This window comes from Eupeodes corollae, chromosome 1, assembly GCF_945859685.1.
Source record: "Eupeodes corollae chromosome 1, idEupCoro1.1, whole genome shotgun sequence".
Taxonomy (NCBI): Eukaryota; Metazoa; Arthropoda; class Insecta; order Diptera; family Syrphidae; genus Eupeodes; species Eupeodes corollae.
Window position 1 is genome coordinate 69,076,645 of NC_079147.1, and position 21,088 is coordinate 69,097,732.

The following is a 21,088-nucleotide window of genomic DNA, read 5'->3' on the forward strand; positions in this document are numbered from 1 at the left end:
TACCAATAATTCTTGGAATTGTATGTCGTAATGTTCGATTACACAATTTTTATCACACAATTCTCTTGATAGTAATTGAATTTGATTTTGAAGTGTTGTAATTCCTTTCAAATTGCTGTTGCATCTGCAAAGTTCTTCCTTTAGCACCTGGTTTTCCTCCTGGATAAGAAATTGTATAGTTTTGTTTTAATTAATAAGGTAAAGAGTTAAATAAGGCTAAGTAAATAAGGTTTTCGAGATGTAACAACACCCTCAGATATCTTACAATCCTGAGAACGTAAAATTTTTTGTGGCAATATTGCCAGAAACGTCTTTGCCAGACGACGCACGGTGACGTTTAAAACTGACAGATGTAATTATTGAGGAAGTCTGACGATTTTTGATATATACATGATAAACACATATGTACCGTTATTTTAACGGCTTATGCTCTAGTGAAATAGCCAGTTGCATTCCTCCCCTTAAACAGTTCAACCGTAATACTCACGCTTCTAGGATTGCTCATTAGTATACCCTCGAGACCAAACTTCGGTCGTACTGTCAAATACAGAGATTCGTTCTTTAGCCGTACTACGCGAATGTGGAATGCCTTACCACACTCTGTCTTTCCTAGTCATTGCAATATTTAGGAATTTAAAACCAAAGTGCACCGACATCTCCTTTTAAACCCTCTCTCCTCTTCCTAGTACTCGTACTGCCCCTCTGCATAATAAGGGTAGTAATATCCCCTTGAGTGTGTGTTTATTATAAAAAAGGGCCTTACCAATAATTATTGACTAAACATGCGTTTATATCAACGCCACGTTAAACTTTAGAGACGAGCTTAACCAATAACCAAATTAAAATAACAAAAAGATAAAAGAAACATACTAAACATTTCTTTTGCTACCAACTGTCAGAATGACAGCACAAACATGACGTTTAGACTTAATCACGAAGTTAAACACGCGTTTCTCTACTCTAAAATTTAGAGTGACGTTCAGCGTTAAGCTGACTATTAAATTGATTATTGGTATGGTTGATTATTTAGAGTCCACTTTAATATTTAAGTCGTCACTAAATTTGATTATTGCGGTAAGGCCCATAAACTGTAAAATTTAAATTATTTTTAAATTGCTAAGTCTTAAGATGGGGTTTTCCTTGGGTAGAATAAATCAATTTATTTTTGATCTAGCTTTCTCGAAACAGACATTTCATGGGGGAAAAAATTGATTTATTTTCGATTGATGTAAATTTTTAGCTAGAAATTTAACAGCTCTACCGTACTCGTTAACAAGTACCCGAAGTTGAACTGATGGAATAGACGGATTCAGACCTAAGGCAAAAAGTGTCTTCCTATTGAAGTAACATTATTGGAATTTTGGCTAGAAAGTAAGTCTCCCTAACTATCAATTCAAGTATACTTATGTCAAAATGACAGTTGATCAATGTTTTTCATTCAACTGAAAGCTGAACTTTATTACTCCATTATGTATTAAGGTTCTGCTCAATTCTATATAAAGTTTTGTGTAAAAGTGTTCTTTGTCAAAGTGGAAAAGAAAAAAGAGGCTGAGATGCGACCCACACTGATAGCCTTGTAGGTTTTCGTCTTTTGTTAAAAAAATTTTCAGTTGAATTATTCTTAAAAGATTAAAAATTAATAACAATATTTTGCATATGATGAAAAAGATTGATTTCAAAATCTATTGTGGTTAACGAGATTTTTATTCCAAAACCAATTTTTACCAATTTTTGTAGCATTTCTTAAAAGTTTTAATTTCTTATATAAACAATTACAAATTGGATGAATTAAACCAATTTGAAGTAAATATCTCTTATTGTTCAAGAGATATCGAGAACCGAACATCAATTTTTACAAAATGTTTGTACTATTTTTAAAATTACAAAAAAATTACAGAATGTCGAAAACTATATTTCCTCTGTTAAAATTAGTTTGAAGCCAACATTTTTAATTTTTGAAAAGATATTTGAGACGAAAATGAATTTTTACCATGTTTTAGTATTCTTTTTTTCTAGGATTTTTATTTTTTGTAAAAAAATCTGTCAATGCGAATTTTCTTAAAATTTAACCGATTTTCGAAAATAATATTTCTTATGAGATAAAATAAGTTTTAAGTCATAATCTCAAATTTTTGAAAAGATATTTGAGTCGAAAGTCAATTTTTACCAACTTTTGGTAATGTTTTGTTAAGGTTTTATTTTTTTGTATGAAACTGTCAATTTGATTTTAATACAAATTTAATTAAATGTAAACATTTTGGTTTGAGTTGCAGAGTTAACAAATTGCATCTAAGTCCGTTCTATGTGGCCCGTAGTTGAGCTCAAGAGTTTCAGTCCGTAATTTGAATATTAAACTTATATCAGATGCAGAAAGGTCCTCACAGAGATAATTACTAACACCCAAAGTCAAATTAGGTGATTCCCTAGCCCTTTCGAGATAAGTTTTGTACATTTCCTCATTAACCATCGAAATTCAGTTGTTTAAGGTATTTCTCCATTCTTCTTTGTTCTTGGCATTTAGATTCTTCTCAAATTATCTGCTGTGGCAAGAGCATGCCAATTTCTAAAAGGGGAATATCCACAATGGAGTGATATAAGAGGATATGCTTGTGCACTTGTGCAGATTACTATCAGGTCTGCGTTGGCCCTTAAATTTCTAACATAAATTTGCGGAAGCCGAACTCAACATATATGACGTAATTAGGCGTGCTGGGTCTGGGGTTAAAAAAAACCATGATTTTAGATTTAGAAGTGTTGATTTTGAGATCCCACGAATCGCAATATTGTTAACTTCCCATAGGAAGTTATTGTAATGGGTCCGATTTGTCAAATTGAAAATTTTGACATTTCTCGACGTTTCAAGGTCCCTAGAGTCGAAATAAAAGATTTTTAGAAAGATGTCTGTGCGTGCGTGTGTACGTACGTTTGTACGTCCGTACGTCCGTACGTCCGTACGTCCGTACGTCCGTACGTCCGTACGTTCGCGACGTTTTTTTCGTTGTCCATAGCTCAAGAACCAGAAGAGATATCGACTTCAAATAAATTTTGTTATACAGATAATAAGGCAGAAAGATGCAGAAAGGGCTCTCAAGAAAATTGCGTGGGTGGTTTTTTTACTATAGCAGTTTGAAAAAATGGTGAAAATTTTGGTTAACCCTAAATATCTTACGAACCAAAAACGCTAGAGACTTGAATTAAATTTTATATAATAGATTGTAACGTGATACCAAACAGGTATATTTTTGAAAAAAATCAATATAACGGTTTTTTTTTTAAATCAATAAAACTGAAAAAAAAAATTTGTCACCTCCAAAATTTTACGACCGAAATATGATTTTATCTTTAAAACAATTTTGTGCAACGAAGAATAATGTTTTTGACATCTGATAAAATTTTGAGAAAAATCTAATTGACAGTTTTTTTATAAAAAATAAAAATCTAAAAAAAAACATTACTCAAAGTTCGTAAAAATTGAATATCGATTCAAATATCTTTTCAAAAACTTGAAATTAAGACTTCAATTTTATTTTATCTTGTAAGAAATATTGTTTTCAACATTCTGAAAAATTTTGAGAAAAATCGAATTGACAGTTTTTTTTTACAAAAAATAAAAACCTAAAAAAAAAATTTATAAAAGTTGGTTAAAATTGATTTTCGACTCGAATATCTTTTCAAAACTTTGAGGTATTGTCTTTAATTTACTTTTATCTTTCAAAAAACTTTGTTGTCAACATACTATTAAAGTTTGAAAAAAAATCGAATTGACAGTTTTTTTTACAAAAAATAAAAACCTAAACAAAAAATTTATGAAAGTTGGTAAAAATTGATTTTCGACTCAAATATCTTTTCAAAACTTTGAGATATTGGCTTTTATTTACTTTTATCTTTCAAAAAATCTTGTTGTCAACATTCACTTAAAGTTTGAAAAAAATCGAATTGACAGTTTTTTTTACAAAAAATAAAAACCTAAAAAAAAATTATAAAAGTTGGTAAAAATTGATTTTCGACTCAAATATCTTTTCAAAACTTTGAGATATTGGCTTTAATTATCTTTTATCTTTCAAAAAATCTTGTTGTCAACATACAATTAAAGTTTGAAAAAAATCGAATTGACAGTTTTTTTACAAAAACTAAAAACCTAAAAAAAATAATTTATAAAAGTTGGTAAAAATTGATTTTTGACTCAAATATCTTTTCAAAACTTTGAGATATTGGCTTTAATTATCTTTTATCTTTCAAAAAATCTTGTTGTCAACATACAATTAAAGTTTGAAAAAAATCGAATTGATAGTTTTCTTACAAAAAATAAAAACCTAAAAAAAATGTATAAAAGTTGGTAAAAATTGATTTTCGACTCAAATATCTCTTTAAAATTTTAAGTATTGGCTTTAAAGTAATTTTATCTCATAAGAAATATTGTTGGTAAAATTTTTAAAAAATCGGATTGACAGTTTTTTTTACAAAAAATAAAACTCTAAAATAAAAACAATACTAAAACTTGGTAAAAATTTACTTTCGACTCAAATAGCTTTTCAAAACTTAAAAATATTGGCTTGAAACTTATTTTATTTCACAGAAAATATTGTTTTCGATATTCAGTAATTTCAATATAAAAATCCAACAGTCCGTTTTTTCATATAAAAAATAAAATCTACAAAAAGAGTACGCAAATTTGGTAAAAATTGATACGAGTACATAAAGACAAACTTTTAAGCAAGACAAATCGACAGACGGGATGGGAAGTTATCAGTGTGGGTCGCATCCCAGCCTCTTTTTTAAGTTTATTTATCAGAAGCTGCAATGTCACTGGGTTAACAAAGAACACCGCCAGGTCATCAGCATAGAGCAAAACATTCAAAGGTAATTTATTAACTTCCCATAGGAAGTTATTGTAATGGGTCCGATTTGTCAAATTGAAAATTTTGACATTTCTCGACGTTTCAAGGTCCCTAGAGTCGAAATAAAAGATTTTTAGAAAGATGTCTGTGCGTGCGTGTGTACGTACGTTCGTACGTCCGTACGTTCGCGACGTTTTTTTCGTCGTCCATAGCTCAAGAACCAGAAAAGATATTGACTTCAAATAAATTTTGTTATACAGATAATAAGGCAGAAAGATGCAGAAAGGGCTCTCAAGAAAATTGCGTAGGTGGTTTTTTTACCATAGCAGTTTAAAAAAAAGGTGAAAATTTTAGTTAACGCTAAATATCTTACGAACCAAAAACGCCAGAGACTTGAATTAAATTTTATATAATAAACCGTAACGTGATCTCAAAGAAGTATATTTTTTGAAAAAAATCAATATAACTGTTTTTTTAAAAAATCAAAAAAACTGAAAAAAAAAATTGTCACCTCCTAAATTTAACGACTAACATATGATTTCATCTCCAAACCAATTTTGAGCAACGGAGAATAATGTTTTTGAAATCTGATAAAATTTTGAGAAAAATCGAATTGACAGTGTTTTTTATAAAAAATAAAAATTTTAAAAAAACATTACTCAAAATTCGTAAAAATTAAATATCGATTCAAATATCTTTTCAAAAACTTGAAATTTAGGCTTCAAGCTTTATTTTATCTTATAAGAAATATTGTTTTCAACATTTGGTAAAATTTTGAGAAAAATCGAATTGACAGGTTTTTTACAAAAAATAAAAACCTAAAAAAAAAATAATAAAAGTTGGTAAAAATTGATTTTCGACTCAAATATCTTTTCAAAACTTTGAGATATTGGCTTTAATTTACTTTCATCTTTCAAAAATATTGTTGTCAACATTCAGTAAAATTTTGAACAAAATCGAATTGACAGTTTATTTATAAAAAATTAAAAACCGAACAAAAATTAACAAAAGTTGGTAAAAATTGAATATGGATTCAGATAACTTTTCAAAAACTTGAAAGTTAGACTTCAAACTTATTTTATCTTATAAGAAATATTGCTTTAAGCATTCTGAAAGATGTTGAGAAAAATCGAATTGACAGTTTTTTTTACAAAAAATAAAAACCTTAAAAAAAAATTTATAAAAGTTTGTAAAAATTGATTTTCGACTCAAATATCTTTTCAAAAATTGTAGATATTGGCTTTTAACTACTTTTATCTTTCAAAAAATATTGTTGTTAACATTTAGTAAAATGTTGAAAAAAATCGAATTGATAGTTTTTGTACAAAAAATTGAATACCTAAAAAAAAATTAAAAAAAGTTGGTAAAAGTTGATTTTCGACTCAAATATCTTTTCAAAAATTAAAAACATTGGCTTCAAACTTATTTTATTTAACAGAAAATATTGTTTTCGATATTCAGTAATTTGTATATAAAAATCCAACAGTCCGTTTTTTCATAAAAAATCTATAAAAAATAGTACGCAAATTTGGTAAAATTGATACCAGTACATATAGACAAACTTTTAAGCAAGACAAATCGACAGACGGGATGGGAAGTTATCAGTGTGGGTCGCATCCCATCCTCTTTTCTTTTTTTCAATGTCAATGATAAAAAGAGCGATCATCAGCGGCCTCAATATACAGCCTTGTGGAACACCTGTTTCGGTACTAAAGGATATTGACATAGATATACCATTACAAACTAAAAGCAGCTTTAAAATCGACTAAAAAAGTGTATAGGGGCTTCCACTTTTGTCGATAAAACTCCTGGCAACGCTCGTAAGAGCAAAAATTTGATCAATCGTTGAAAGGCCCGCCTGGAAACCAGCCTGATATCGACTTATCAAATCATTTCTTTTAATCCAATTCACAAGCCTAACTTACAACATTTGTGCAAACAGTTTTCTTAGTGAGCTCAGAACTGAGATATCTCTATAATTTTCTAGTGAATTCGGATTACCCTTTTTAAATATAGGAAATATTGTAGCCAAACGAAAGTAGCTTTTAAATTTCTCTTCTGTAAACATTTTGTTTAACAACCCCAACACACGCTCGAGAAATTCAAGAGTTGAATTCTTATAGAATTCGATAGGAATGCCATCCAATCCCGCTGCTTTGTTATTTTTCATTCTGCTTAGAGATGCCAACATCTCAACCATGGTAAAAGAAGAGTCTAGCTCAACGATTGAAACATTTTGTAGGGCCAAACTGATGGACTTCTGGTCAGGATCTGGCAGTAGTAAACCTTCAAAGTATGTGGCCAGGTCGTCAACACTAACACTTAAAGACGAAGACTTACTGCGACCTCCCAAAATCCGTACATTGTACCAGAACGACTTTGAATCTTCACAGTTTACAAGTTGCCCAGCCGCTTTGATTAAATATAATTGCTTTTTTTCGTCTACACAAATCTTTATATATTTTATTCTATTCAAGGTAATTTAATCTGTGAGTTTCGTTGTAAGATTGTCTAAACAATTTTAGGTAAGTGAAAGACTTTTCCCTACATTTACTACGCACAAATCTATAACAGAGCATCCTTGGGTTGAAATAAATGTATAGTTACCACTAGAATCTTCGTTCGTAACCCCAATACAAAAAAAATACAAAATCTTCAAACATTTCTAACAGTAACTTTCCATTACCGTTAAGACATTCATCTAGTGAATTTCTCGTGGAGAAGAACCTCCCATCGTTCTGAAGCTGAGAGTTTTGAAAATTGCGACCATTGAGATCACCAATAATCATGAGATTTTCTATATTACTTTTTACTAAAAAGTTTTGTAGCTCATCATATTCTGAGCTCCAATTATTATAATTTAAATAAACAGGACAAATTTGAAAATGTTTTGAACCACAAACTATATCAATCAAAATTTTGTTTCCATAATTCTTGAAACTTATATTATCAACACAATATTCCACAACTTGCTCTCCCAAGTCTATTATTTCTTACACCTGGAAAGCACTTAACTCTAAAATGTTCAAAATATTTTAGACATTCCAGTTCTAATAATATAATAATATCGTAACTAAAAGCTAATTTTAAAAAATCTTGCATAAATAAGTTACTTTTAAGACCCGTGATATTATAGCATAAAATTTTAAATTTACAATAATTGATCTTTTTCTGGCAGTAGGCAACCCTATCCTATTTACTATAATAGCCGCGTTTTATTATCACCATGATCTGATCCGGATCAGATCATGATAATAAAAGAGCATTGGATCATCATATTTTTTATTATTTAAAGTTTGGTAGCAGTGTCAAATTCTTTCTTTCAAAAGTGACATTTCGAAAGTGTGTTTTAAATTTCAAACAAATTATATAAAAGTTCAAACAATTATTAGATGGAAATTTTTTGAAATAATTTTTTGAATTTAATAGAGTTTACGGAATCAGTTAGCAGACATAAATTAGAACTCAGAATCGTCTGAACCATCTCAATGAAGAGAGTAGTTATGAAATGACAGTGGGTTGTATGTAACACTTTTAAGAATTTTGTATGATTTTCTATCGAGAAAAGCTGGGGCGCACCCCATCATGGTCGTGCGTAAGTTGATTGACAGGTGGCTCTGCTCTTGATAAGAAGTTAGGATTGTCAAAAGAAATTTTTTAAAACCAACGTTATTGAAGTTTTGTTTAAGAAAACACATGAAATGTGCGAAATAAAGGTTAACTTTTACCTCATTATTGCATGTTGCGAATCTTTCCAGGGCTTTCGTTTGACTATTATTATTTTTCACACTTAAAGTAGAAATGGTAACAAATTTAATTCTTTGTGGAATGAGAAATTTTATCCCGAATAGGGTGAAATCTATTAAACCTAAAGAGAACTCATGGTTTGATTCGAGCTGAAAAGAGGTTATTAGGTTCAGAGATGTAAGTTTCCGTTGTTAAAAAGGCAACCCGACTGAGGAAAACCGGAATAAGTTTAAAAAAGCTAGAAAGACCTGTAATGGTCATATTCGACGAACCAAAGAGTACTGAAAGACCTTGACATACACAAATCCGCTGGCCCGGATAGTACTCCCCCTATTGTTCTGAAGAGGTGTTCTTCAACGCTGGCAAAAGCACTGCGTAAGCTTTTCCATCTGTCCTATTCTACAGGTCTCTTCCCGAGTGGATTGAAAACTGCATTTGTCCAGCCTGTCCCTAAAAAAGGCGAATCATCCTCTTCCTCAAACTATCGTCCAATTGCATTTACGTCCCTTCTTTCTAAGGTCATGGAAACGCTGATTAATTTTCAGCTTAAGAAATATCTTGAAGAACGGAAGCTTCTTAATGACCGACAATATGGCTTTCGTATCAATAGGTCCACTGGTGATCTCATGGTTCATCTCACCGAATAGTGGAACAAATCTTTACATCGTTTTGGAGAATGTAAGATTATTGCATTTGATAGAGTTTGGCACCAAGCTCTCTTATCGAAAATGTGTGTTTTTGGTATTGATGAATTTTTTCTTCGTTGGATTAGAAATTACCTTTCTAACCGTTCAATACAAGTTGTATTGGATGGTTTCAAGTCTGAAATTCATAAAATAAATGCTGGTATACCCCAGGGCTCCGTTTTGTCTCCGACTTCCTTTCTTATATTCATAAACGATCTTTTGTCTTTCACTTCTAATCCATTAAACTGTTTCGCCGACGACAGTACCCTCAGCTTTTCATATTCGTTTGTAGATTCACATCCTTGTCCTTTGGATGAGGAATTTAAACGGCAGCGTATGATAAGCTCATTAAATTTTGATCTTGACAGCATTGTCCAATGGGGAATCAAAAACCTCGAAGAATTTAATGCTTCGAAGACGCATTGCTGTCTCCTGTCGTTAAAGCGAATAATAATCATAGAGTAATAAAGTTCAGATTTCAGTTAAATGAAACGAAAAAACTTGATCAACTGTCACTTAGTCAAAGTAGACTTTACTTGGAAGTTAAATAATTAGGTGGCGCCACAGTCCTTTGAGAACTATTGCCTAGTGACTTAAGCATCTTGCACATGAGCTACGAACTGCGAACTGTGGATGTTCGCATATTTTGACTTTTCTTTCACATGAGCTTTATATCTATTCGCAGACGAATTGTCAATTTATAATTACCCTTTTCAGCAAACAAAAAAAAGAGTGGTATAGTTTTGAGGTTAAGTTGAGCGCGAACAATTTATTCGTTGCAATGTGGATGGTATGTCTAACGCGAATAGAGTTTGACAGTTCGTAGCAAACACACTACAATTCGTTACTACCAAATTGTTTTTACAAAACTCTCTTATTATAGAGAACAAAATGCAAATTTTATTATCCTAACATAAGTTTGAATTAATTTCTTATTATTAAAATGTGTTTTTGTTTGAAATTTACTTTTTGAAATGTACATATAAAATCGCGTTTGTTCGTCCATTCGTTCATTCGTTGTTCGCTCTCATGTGAAAGGCTCTTAACAACTCCTAACCATACCTGTGTGCGAGTAATGTTACTCGGGAATCTGAATCTGAACAGCTAATTTGATAAAGCACTTTTTTTGACAAAAATTACTTTTGGATGATTTGTCAATTCCTCGCAAGAGGCAGTACCCGTGCAAAAAAACTTTAGGCGGCACAGACAGGAATTAAAATCAAGACCTCTGGTATGACAGTCCAGGGAAATCTTTTTTGACAAACAGTTCAGTCAATTTTCCAATAAAGTTGCCCTAAATGGAAGGCAGTTTTTTTGGCAGCTGACCGATCAGATACTTATGTACATACTTTCAAGTCACTTACAGTCTATTCGACAGTTCTTTTAAAGGTTGCTGAGCTGAGACCTTTCACTCTTTAATTTTTATATATCACAAAACTAGTCGTTCCAATCTTTATAACTGCGACCTTAGACGATAAGATAGCAATATTAATTGGCCAGTTCTAAGATCTCAGACATTTCCGTATTATCAGAAATATTAACAAAATTTCTTACTTTTGTTGTCAGAAATGTGAGAGCAGAATTTTTATGATTCGATAATTCTCTATCGCACAATTCAAAACGGAAGAGCAGAAATGAAAAGCTAAATTGATTACTAGGTGAGAATGAATAGTGAATTGTGTTCATATTTCATTCTCCTGCTTTGTCACAATTCGACTGAGAAAATTCGCAGAGACCCTAGAAATATAAACGGGCCTAGTAACAAAGTCAATGACTTTAAAGTGTTCATTGTCATGTATGTTAGGCATTGAGTTCTCGACTTTCCTTCCCAAGATCAAAAAGGATGAGTCCGAAGACATGACCAATTGTGTTACTGGTATTCTCGTATATTGCTGTGTATATTTAAACCTACCCAATTGATAAGTAGTTTAAAGTCAAAAAATATAAATTTTGTTTTGTTTTCAATTTGACAAAAACATATTTGTTCCGGGTTTCAGTAGTAAATATTTACCTATGCCTAGCCAAATTACTCAGACTAAATGACTTAGGTAAACATAAGTAAAAATAGTTTCCACCTAAGTCAATAAAGTTTATGTTTGCGTTTTCGTCTATAAAAGTCTGGCGTTTTGTAGTCAAATACATCACTTAATTCGTTACGTCCAAGAGTGTAGAATCAAAAACTATATTAAAAATGTTGTACAAGTATGCTGCTGCTATCCTTTTGGTAGTTCTCATCGGTCTTTCACTGGCTGAAGGTAGTCGAATGCCGCTAAGTATCTTTGCATCTTCGTACAGAAGAAAAAAATCTGGCTAAATTACATATTTTGGGACATTCTGGGACATAAAGGCTCTAACTGTTTGGTCAAGTTTGATTTTCAATAAAATGTTTGAATTCGTGTATTATTTTTTAGTTATGAGTTGTTTTGTTTTATTGGTTCCTCCCTTAGACGCTCTGTTTGGCGCTGTCTGACTTCAATAGTGTCATTTGGCTAAAGTTTAATAAAATGCACAAACACATACTTTTTGTTGACCATTTAAAAATTAAAAAACAGTTTTAATAAATTTGTCACCTCGGAAAGATTCGATGTACATTTTAACCACTTTTTACCATATTTTATGCGTTATCACTTTGCCGATTGCTTATTTAGTCAGTGGATTTTTAAGTAAGTTTTAATAGCTAAAACCCGTTGTTTGATTGTCAAGCGAGAAATTACCGAAAATTCCAATGACATTCAACTGATACTTTGGCAATTGAAATGGCAGCTGAGTTTGACAGATGTCAAGTTACAGCTTGAAAACACGAATTGAATGACGCTTTACAAACTTATGTACATTTGATTGTATATTGTATTTCCAATGGCAATTGAAATGACAGCTGAGTTTGACAGATGTCAAGTTCCAGCTTGAAAACACGAATTGAATGACGCTTTACAAACTTATGTACATTTGATTGTATATTGTATTTCCAATGGCAATTGAAATGGCAGCTGAGTTTGACAGATGTCAAGTTCCAACTTGAAAACACGAATTGAATGACGCTTTACAAACTTATGTACATTTGATTGTATATTGCATTTCCAGTATGTGCTTTTTCACTGCTTCTTGCAGTCTCATGAGAAAATTAATGCAGCTTTTAAACAAATAATAGAGGTTGGCAGAAACAAACCTAAATATTTACATTTTATAACCAAATTAGAGATGAAAAATGAGGATTAATATGTTAATACATCTTGGAATGGGGATATTGGTTAAAAACAGATGTTTAAATAATTAAATACTAAAAGTAATTGTACGACTTGAATTTATCTTATACAAATAAGCAAATTGGCTTCGAACTTATTTACTTAATTCATCTTATTAAAATATAACTGTTAATGTGGAAATTTGTTTTATTATTATTAGTTTAACGTCGTGGTTTGAACATCTGGATAACAAAGTGTTCGATTTTCTTATGGTTTTAAAAATGACAATTCTCGTAATCGTATTTATAATAGTTGCAAATTTTTAAAGAAACCAATGGATCAAAGTTTGAAATCAATGCGTAGGTTCAGACTATATAAGAGACTTTTTTGCAGTCAACTCCGTTCTTTGAACGTATATTTTGACCGAGACAACAAGTTAGTTTTTCAAGTGTCACACACTTCAAACTCGGACCTTTACTTCACTTACAACTACCTTTAGTTGATCGTACATAAGGTACTAAAAACATAATTGTCTACAAAACATTTTCAGGCAACCTACAATTCCATCTCGACCTGTATTTTGAGTTTTTAAATAATATTACTTATTCCTTTTCCAATTTTATAAGGAACCCTTTTACATTAAACATCAAATAGAATTGAGCAGAAACAAAATAAATCCTAGAGTAATAAAGTTCAGCTGAATACATAAACATGATCAACTGTCATTTTGACATAAGTAGACTTACTTAACAATAAGAACGATATTTTTTGAGTAACTTGTCAGTCAACTTTGTTGCTTTAATTGGAAGGCAATGTTTTAGCAGCTAGAAATTTGCCTTACTTTCAAGTCCTGCCTTTCATAGATCGGGTCACTGTCACTTTCAGAGATAATCTTACTTAACAGGTATCGAAAGTTTGTCAAAAATTATAATATCCAATGAGATTTAACATAACCCAACAAAATCAATTATAAAGAATTCATATGGACGAAACAAAGTGTACAGATTTGAATAGAAAGGTACTTACGACCATGACCAGAAGTAAGTAGATTCAAATGCAGTCAACTGTATCAATTAAATGCACGGTAATAGCAATTTAACAAGATTCTCAGAGGTATCTTAAGTCACAAAGCTATTCTTCTCTTCAAAACCAAGAACTCCGAAAAAGAGTTCCAACCCCAGCTATGCTTTCTATAGATTTTGTTTGTATATATTTGATGAGAAACCTAACCACACAAATTTTTAAATAAAATAAGCGAAAAATAAACAAAACTCAATGTAATATCTTATTGCTTCACTGTTAAATCATAAAACGGAATGATACGATATTTTGATTTACATGATTTTGAAAACATTCTTTTAGTTGGCAGTAACTTTTTTGAGAGTTGGCCTAACTGGGATTTTGTCTTACTTTCTGAAATATCGACGCATCTAATAGGGACTTGACAACTTTGAATTTAATTTGTGAACACACCCTTTCGTTAGTCATCGAACTGTCAATGTCAATTTATTCAGTAAACTTAACAAGTACATCATGTTAAAGTACACGAACTAGTAACGTCAGCAAGCTATGAAGAATGTCTACCGAAATTCGGAGTCTGACCACAACATTAAGCTTTATTTTTCAGTTGTTTTTTTTCATCCTAGTAGACAGGAAATCACAGCCTCAGTATACAGGGCTGGATTGAGGGGAGGGCAACCGGGTTGAAAGCCTCGGGGCTTTCACAAATGGGGTGTCCCCACAATAGATTCCAACTAGTAAGCATCTTTTCCTTTGATATGTATTTTTTTTGCTGTCGCAGTTCTGTGTTCAGTTCTTTTTTCTTTATACACTAGCACGAGGCGTCTGATCGCCACCTAACTGCATTAGAAAATTGGAAAACTTTGGAAATGGGCTTAAAGATGCAAAACACAATCGACAACAATTTGCAAATGTAAATGGGTGCAGAAAAAAAAATGGCGCGATATTCCAACACGGCTTTTGATCGTTGTTTTGTTTCTTGCTCGCCAAAACCTTTCTTTTCGAGGCCACAGAGAGGACTTGTCATCAGAAAATAGAGGCAATTTCTTGGAATTGGTGAAACTTATATCCAAATATGACCCAGTTTTAAAGGAGCATTTGTTGAGAATCGAGCATTCAATAGGTGATAAGACACGAGTCGGCTCGTATTTGTCCAAGAATATTCAAAATGAATTTATAAGCCTTTTGGGTAAAGAAGTGAGGACAAAAATTGTGAAAGACATCCACCAGGCGAAGTACTTTGGCATTATATTCGACAGCACACCCGATGAATCACATATCGACCAAATGAGCGAGGTCATTAGATACGTTCACATTCAGGACGGCAAAGTTGAGGTTAGGGAATATTTTCTAGGGTTTTTTTCTACATCTGGAATGACTGCCAAAGAACTTACCGATGATATCTAACTCAATGAAGATAGTCTTGACATTAATCTTTGTCGGGCTCAGGGATATGACAATGCTGCGACTGTGGCGGGCATTCATGGAGGAGTTCAAAAATTAATTAGGCAAATTAATCCAAAAGCTTTGTTGTAATTCTTTAAACCTTTGTGGAGTTCACTCTTTGGGAAGCACTCCTTCAAGTAAAGACTTTACTCATTTTTCTCAGCATCTACGCATCGTTGGGATATTTTCACACAAAATGTAGGTGTGTCAGTCAAGCGACTTGTAGACACTAAGCCATTGAAGGAAAATTTTGTGAAGATAGTTTCAACTCTTGAACTCCTTTGTGATCCTGAAAAGGAAAATTTAGATACAAGAGGATCTGCAACCATACTCTTATCTGCTGTATGTGACTTTACGTTTTTATGTTATCTTTCATTTTGGTTCCATATTTTGGAAGAAGTTGATTCAGCACAGAAATACTTGCAAAAATAATAAAACTTAAGGCACTAGCGAGTTTTCTTCGTGAACACCGTGATGAATCCGTGAAAAAGGCCGTAATATACGCAAGAGAACAATGCACCGAGCTAGAAATTTCAATTGAAAGGAGGGGAAGAAGAAAATTATGCCAGGCGAAAAGGCTCAAGATGGGTTTGGCGTTGGAAGAGGAAACACGAAGAGCCATGTTAGAATGTCAGGATACATTTTATACTGAACTTGTGCATCAATCTAAGGCCATGGAAAATATTGTGTCAGTTTTTTCAGCTCTTCAACAGAAAATATTGCTGTATGGAACGGAAGAAGAACTGCGGGCTGTGGTTCCAATGCTTACCTCGAAATATTCAGAACTTACAGACAACAGTATCATATTGGAAATCAAGCGAATTCGGAGTCACATGGTAGCTTCAAAGATAAATTTAAAAGATGCAGAAATTCGCCTTTGAAATTTTAAGCTTCATTGTTAAGTGGGATTTTTCAGACTCTACCGAGTCTGCCTTTGGCGATGAGAATTTATTTAACAATTTGCGTCACAGTGGCATCGTGTGAACGAAGCTTTTCCAAATTAAAATTCATAAAGACTTATCTAAGATCAACGATGAGCCAAAATAGGTTGACTAATTTGGCTATACTTTCAATCGAAACGGAGCACACAAAAAATATAGATTTTAATGATATAATCGAAACATTCAGTACAATAAAAGCTCGTAAGCACCTTTAAATAAAATCTTTGTTCGTGTTTTTTTCTTAAATTTTTCAAGGGGTGTAAGCTTGCTTTATCGCCTCGGTTGTCACTGATTCTTAGTCCGCCACTCATCACATCCAGTACAGAGCGGCATCGAATTCTGATTAACAAATTATCGGAGAAGAAAAGTGGACAGTTTTTAGTCTTGAAAAAGCTCAGCGACACTCGTTGGCCTTGTCGAGCTGAAGCTACGAAAGCCTAAGTAAACGGCTATTCGCAAATCGAAAAAGCTCTAACCAGCATATCTTCCAATAAAGACATCGTGAGGAATGACGCAACGCACCTTCTACAGAAGATAAGTGGACTCGCAACTGCTTTGTTTGCAACATTTTGAAACGATATCTTGAATCGGAAATGCGTGCATTAGAAGATACGAGGAAGCAGCCAAAAAAATATCCCATACTGATGAATATGTATAATCACGATTACGGGAAAGTACAAGACGCAAATCTGTCACCTAAGGTCACCACATCGAGAAGATGGATACTGAATATTTGCACGCTGCAGCAGAGGCATTGGTGAAAGTGAAACCGGATGATTTCAGGGCCTAGTCTTGAAAATGAATTGGTTCAATTTGAGTCTTTAATTGACCCATACAAAAAGGAAAAGGACTATGGAACGGATCAATCACCGGAACTATTTTACTAACAAATTCTTGAAGATCAAAATTTCAGAGCTACATTTCCAAACCTCGAAATTGCATTGAGGATGTATTTGGTTTTGATGGTAACAAATTGGGCTGGAGGGCTCTCATTTTCAAAAATGAAAATTATACAAAAAAAGGCTTCGAACAACGATGGGAAAACCGTCTATCGAAGCTTTCTATCCTTAGCATTGAAAGCGATTTACTCAGGGAACTGGATTTCAACGAAATCATCAACGATTTTCGGAGAAAAAAGCTCAAAAGGTTCCGTTCGTTAGCCCTAAAATTAAATTTCAGATAATTCTTTTTCCGTTTATATTTATGTGTTTTTTCTATACTAAAGGAATCTACTTGGTTTCACAATAAATTATTTATTTAGTGAAAAACTCGAGTGAAAAAAAAATGGTTTACTTTATTTTGAAAATAATTTTTTATAAATCCGGCCCTGTCAGTACATATTCTTTGGGTGATATTGCCGTAAGAGTATGGCAATGGGTTTATCGAATTGTCAAACATATCTGCCATTCAAGTGTCCGTTGCAAACCATACAAATCAGTCAATGCCATAGCTTTCTCACGCCATCGCTCATAGTATCTATACTTTATGGGCTATGGCTGAATCACAAACACGCTTCAGCTTCGGCTTCACCTGACGTTTACGAGTTCAGCCATAGGAATTCAATTATTCAACGTATGCTGTCACAATGGAGCTTCGACCTCACGTTCCGCTTGACAATCGTAAGGAAAAGAACGTAATGTAACGTAATGTGACTCCAAACGGAAGCTCTAGTTCAATTATCTGAACATTTGCTTTGTCTGATAGCTCAACAGCTGTACAAAAAATGTCAACAAACAAAATATTTGCTCTTTGGAGGGTTGAAATAATAGAAATGTCATTCAAAGCAAGCTCGAAACAGGCCCACCGTAACGCAGACGAAGCTGAAGCATGTTTGTGATTCAGCCATTATGGGGTATTTTACGTAAGGATCTTGGCATACACCCTAGCTGTCTCGTTAATTGAATCGAGAACAACCTAATAAAATGTTGCAGGAATTCTTTAGAATTTGTTTTACTTATGAACAAAATTAAAAAAAAAAAACATCATAATAAATTTAAAATTAAATTATTTTATTTAAATAAATTTAACCAGTAAGAGATGTTAGTAGCACCGGATTTATTGGCATTGGTGATCCTTGAGCTAATGAAAGTCCGATGAGAACTACCAAAACGACAGCAGCTGCATACTTATTGAACATTTTGTAGATTTGATTTATGATTCTATACTTTATGGCAGAAAGAATGAACTGATAGATTTGACTTCTAAAAGCCTGGCTTTTATAGCAGGCAATACGGTTAAAATGGGAACAAAACTTTATTTACTCAGGTAGATGTATATATTACACCTATTCATGTTTACCAAAGTCCTAAATAGTCTGGTTATTTTAGATACACATGTCTAAATATTTGCTATTGAAATTCGTATCCAATTAAGTTTGAGTACATTTTGTAAATGAAAAAGAAACTAAAATATCAACTTTCATCTCTGTCCCAAGCATGAATATAATTCACATGTTTTTCCCTATAACAAGCATAAGTCTTTAGGGCAGAATCCATAAATGAGCTTTAAAAATGATATGCGAACAGTTTTACATTTCATTCGTTTTTTTTTTACCAATATGTTGATGAATAATGTTCTGTCAAAATATCTGTCAAATATTACTTGCCCGTAGTACTCTAACTTTGATGAATACGAAACAGTTTCTCCATGTGCTTAATTTCAGACGTATTGTCAAATATAGAGATTCTTTTTTAAGGAGCACATCAAGAATGAGGTTAACATACATCTTTAAGTCTATTAACCCCAACTACGACACATCTCTCCAAACTTTTTGCAAATTTGATGTCCTATCTGATTCAATCACAAGTACTGTTTCGTCAACGAGCCACCCGAATATTGGGCAAAAAAACACTCTTGACTTGTTTTTTAATTTTTAATTAAGAGTCACGTTGTATCTTTTGTATCTTTTGGAAATGAGAACTTTGGTTGCAATTAGGGTTAAAAGCATCAGCCCCAAGGAAAACGCATGGTTTGATTTGAGCTGCAAAGAGGTTTTCATGGTTAAACAAGCAAATTTCCGTTATCATAAAGCATAGACTTTGTAATCGCAAATCTATGTCTTCGGTTTTGGATTTTAAATTACCTTTCGGATGCTCCCAATTCTGAGAAACACAAAATAAAAGAACACATTTTCTAATTTTTATTAATAATCTCTAGTCTAAAACTTGCTTCTCTGCTGAACGACCATACATAGTACATTCAGCTTTTTTTATTCGTTTTAAGATTTACTCCCTGCCATTAAGATTAATATCTTCTTATGATTATATTTCTTTGAAACTATCCACGAGTGGCGTATGTATCATAAATATATTAGGTGCCGCAACATTCTATTAAGAACTAGGGCCTAGTGACTCACAACTCTCAACTATTCCTGTGTGCGAGTACGGTTGTCAGGGATGGAGGGGCCCTGCATATTTAAGACGAATCTGAACGGCTGGTTTGAGAAAACACTTTTCATGACAAAAATTACTCTTGGAGGATCTGTCAAATCCTCGCAAGATGCAGTACCCGTGAAAAATCAACAACTTTTAGATGGCACAGGCAGGAACTGGACCTAAGACCTCTGACATTACAGTCCAACGCGCTTTTTTTTATTTTTAATTCATTTTTATGAATTCATTCTTAAAGCTAGACAAAAATTCATAAAACTAGCCTAGTTATCCATAACTTACAACTAACTTAATGGTCCCATACGGACACTCTAAGTTAAACTATAACACCAACTACTAATGCCTTTCGGCCCTAAGATCTATTTTAACTTCAATTCAATTTTGTTTATTTTGTATTAATTAGAAAATTTAAAAAAACTAATATCAATATTCTTTTTATTTTGGCTTAAAAACTGCTTACCTACAATAAGGTCCCTAATATAGAACTTAAACCTTACTTAAACTACCTATTCTGCCTATAAACTACTTAAAACTAGAACAACCACAGCAGCAAATCTAACGTTTTTTTTTATTGTCTTTTTTCTACGCTTTTAATTTTATTCTTTATATTCCATGTTATTTTTTTTCTTTTTGTGCCACCATGCCTATTCTACTTAAAACTAAACCCTAAAACTATAAAACAAGTATGTAAGCCGGCCAAGGCTTAAAACCCCATCCCGACTACCCACTATTAAGTGCCGATTGAAGCTACCAAAACTGGTTCTCCTGCTTCACCCTATCAGTTCGGTCCCGTTCGGACACAGCCTTACTGAACCGAAGGAGCTTTGCTCCGCCTTGTGCCATGACGTCCCGATTGTTCGGGAGTCGCCTATCCACAGTTCTTCGTCTGACGTGGTAGATTAACGGAACTGCTTACTATTCTGTATCAGACCGCATTTGTCTAAAAAAAGAGGAATGCCTCCGGTGGAATGAAGCCACTCGCAAGCGTGCACTTTCAAAATACTCGTCGTTCGGATAGAACGCCCCGAAAATTAAATTGTTGGTCGAAGACATGCTCTTGCAATGTGACCTCGAACGAGTTTTTATCATGAAATTGTTAATTCTGTTGATTCGAGCCCCCTTGTTAGGACCTCGTTTGAATAGTAATGCACATAAGAAGATTCAGCTGTTTGATATAAGCCGGTACAGCGTCGTAAACACTGCCGCTCGAACACCCGAAACTTCTCCATCTGTGAAGGGGCAACGTTGAACCACACAGGACAACCATACACGATCATTGGCCGTATGAGGGCCATGTAGCAAATTACCTTCACTCTGGGGTCAGCCGACTGCTAAAAAACAGCCGTTTCGTCAGAGCGAAGGCTCCTCTGGCCCTGGGCAGAGCAGCATTTATATGTCTGTCGAAATATAAATACTGATCTAACCAGATACCGAGGCACTTTACTACACTTTTGCTCGCTAATGGCTGCCCATGAAGATCAACGATGACCATCTTGCGCCAATTCTTGCACGTATCCCTCGTGGCCCCAGCCAACGGAATCCGGAACAGAATTGTCTCCGACTTTTGGACATTTATTTTCAGTTTCCAGTTGTCGCAATATCGCTGAATCTTGTCGAAATCACGCTGCAAGAGAATTCTAATAACCTCAACCTTTCGGGCCGTTCTGTACGCAATTAGATCGTCGGCGTACGCAATTGCCTTTGTAAGACTACCTATCAGATCGCTGGTGTAAATGCTGAAGAGAATCGGCGAATTCACCGCTCCTTGTTGAAGACCATTTTTAATTGAGAATGTTGTGGTAGAAGTTACATTGCCACTTTTGACAACAAACTTTCTAC

General features: G+C 33.3%; 1 protein-coding gene across 1 annotated transcript in view; it reads right to left on the reverse strand.

Annotated features, from left to right (window-relative positions):
• Positions 1-21,088, reverse strand: part of LOC129941934 (putative autophagy-related protein 11) — a 65,906-nt gene that overhangs the window by 3,456 nt on the left and 41,362 nt on the right. The window contains exon 3 of the mRNA XM_056050714.1: positions 4-159. Within this exon, the coding sequence (XP_055906689.1) occupies positions 4-159 (156 nt within the window). The remainder of the gene's footprint in view (positions 1-3; positions 160-21,088) is intronic.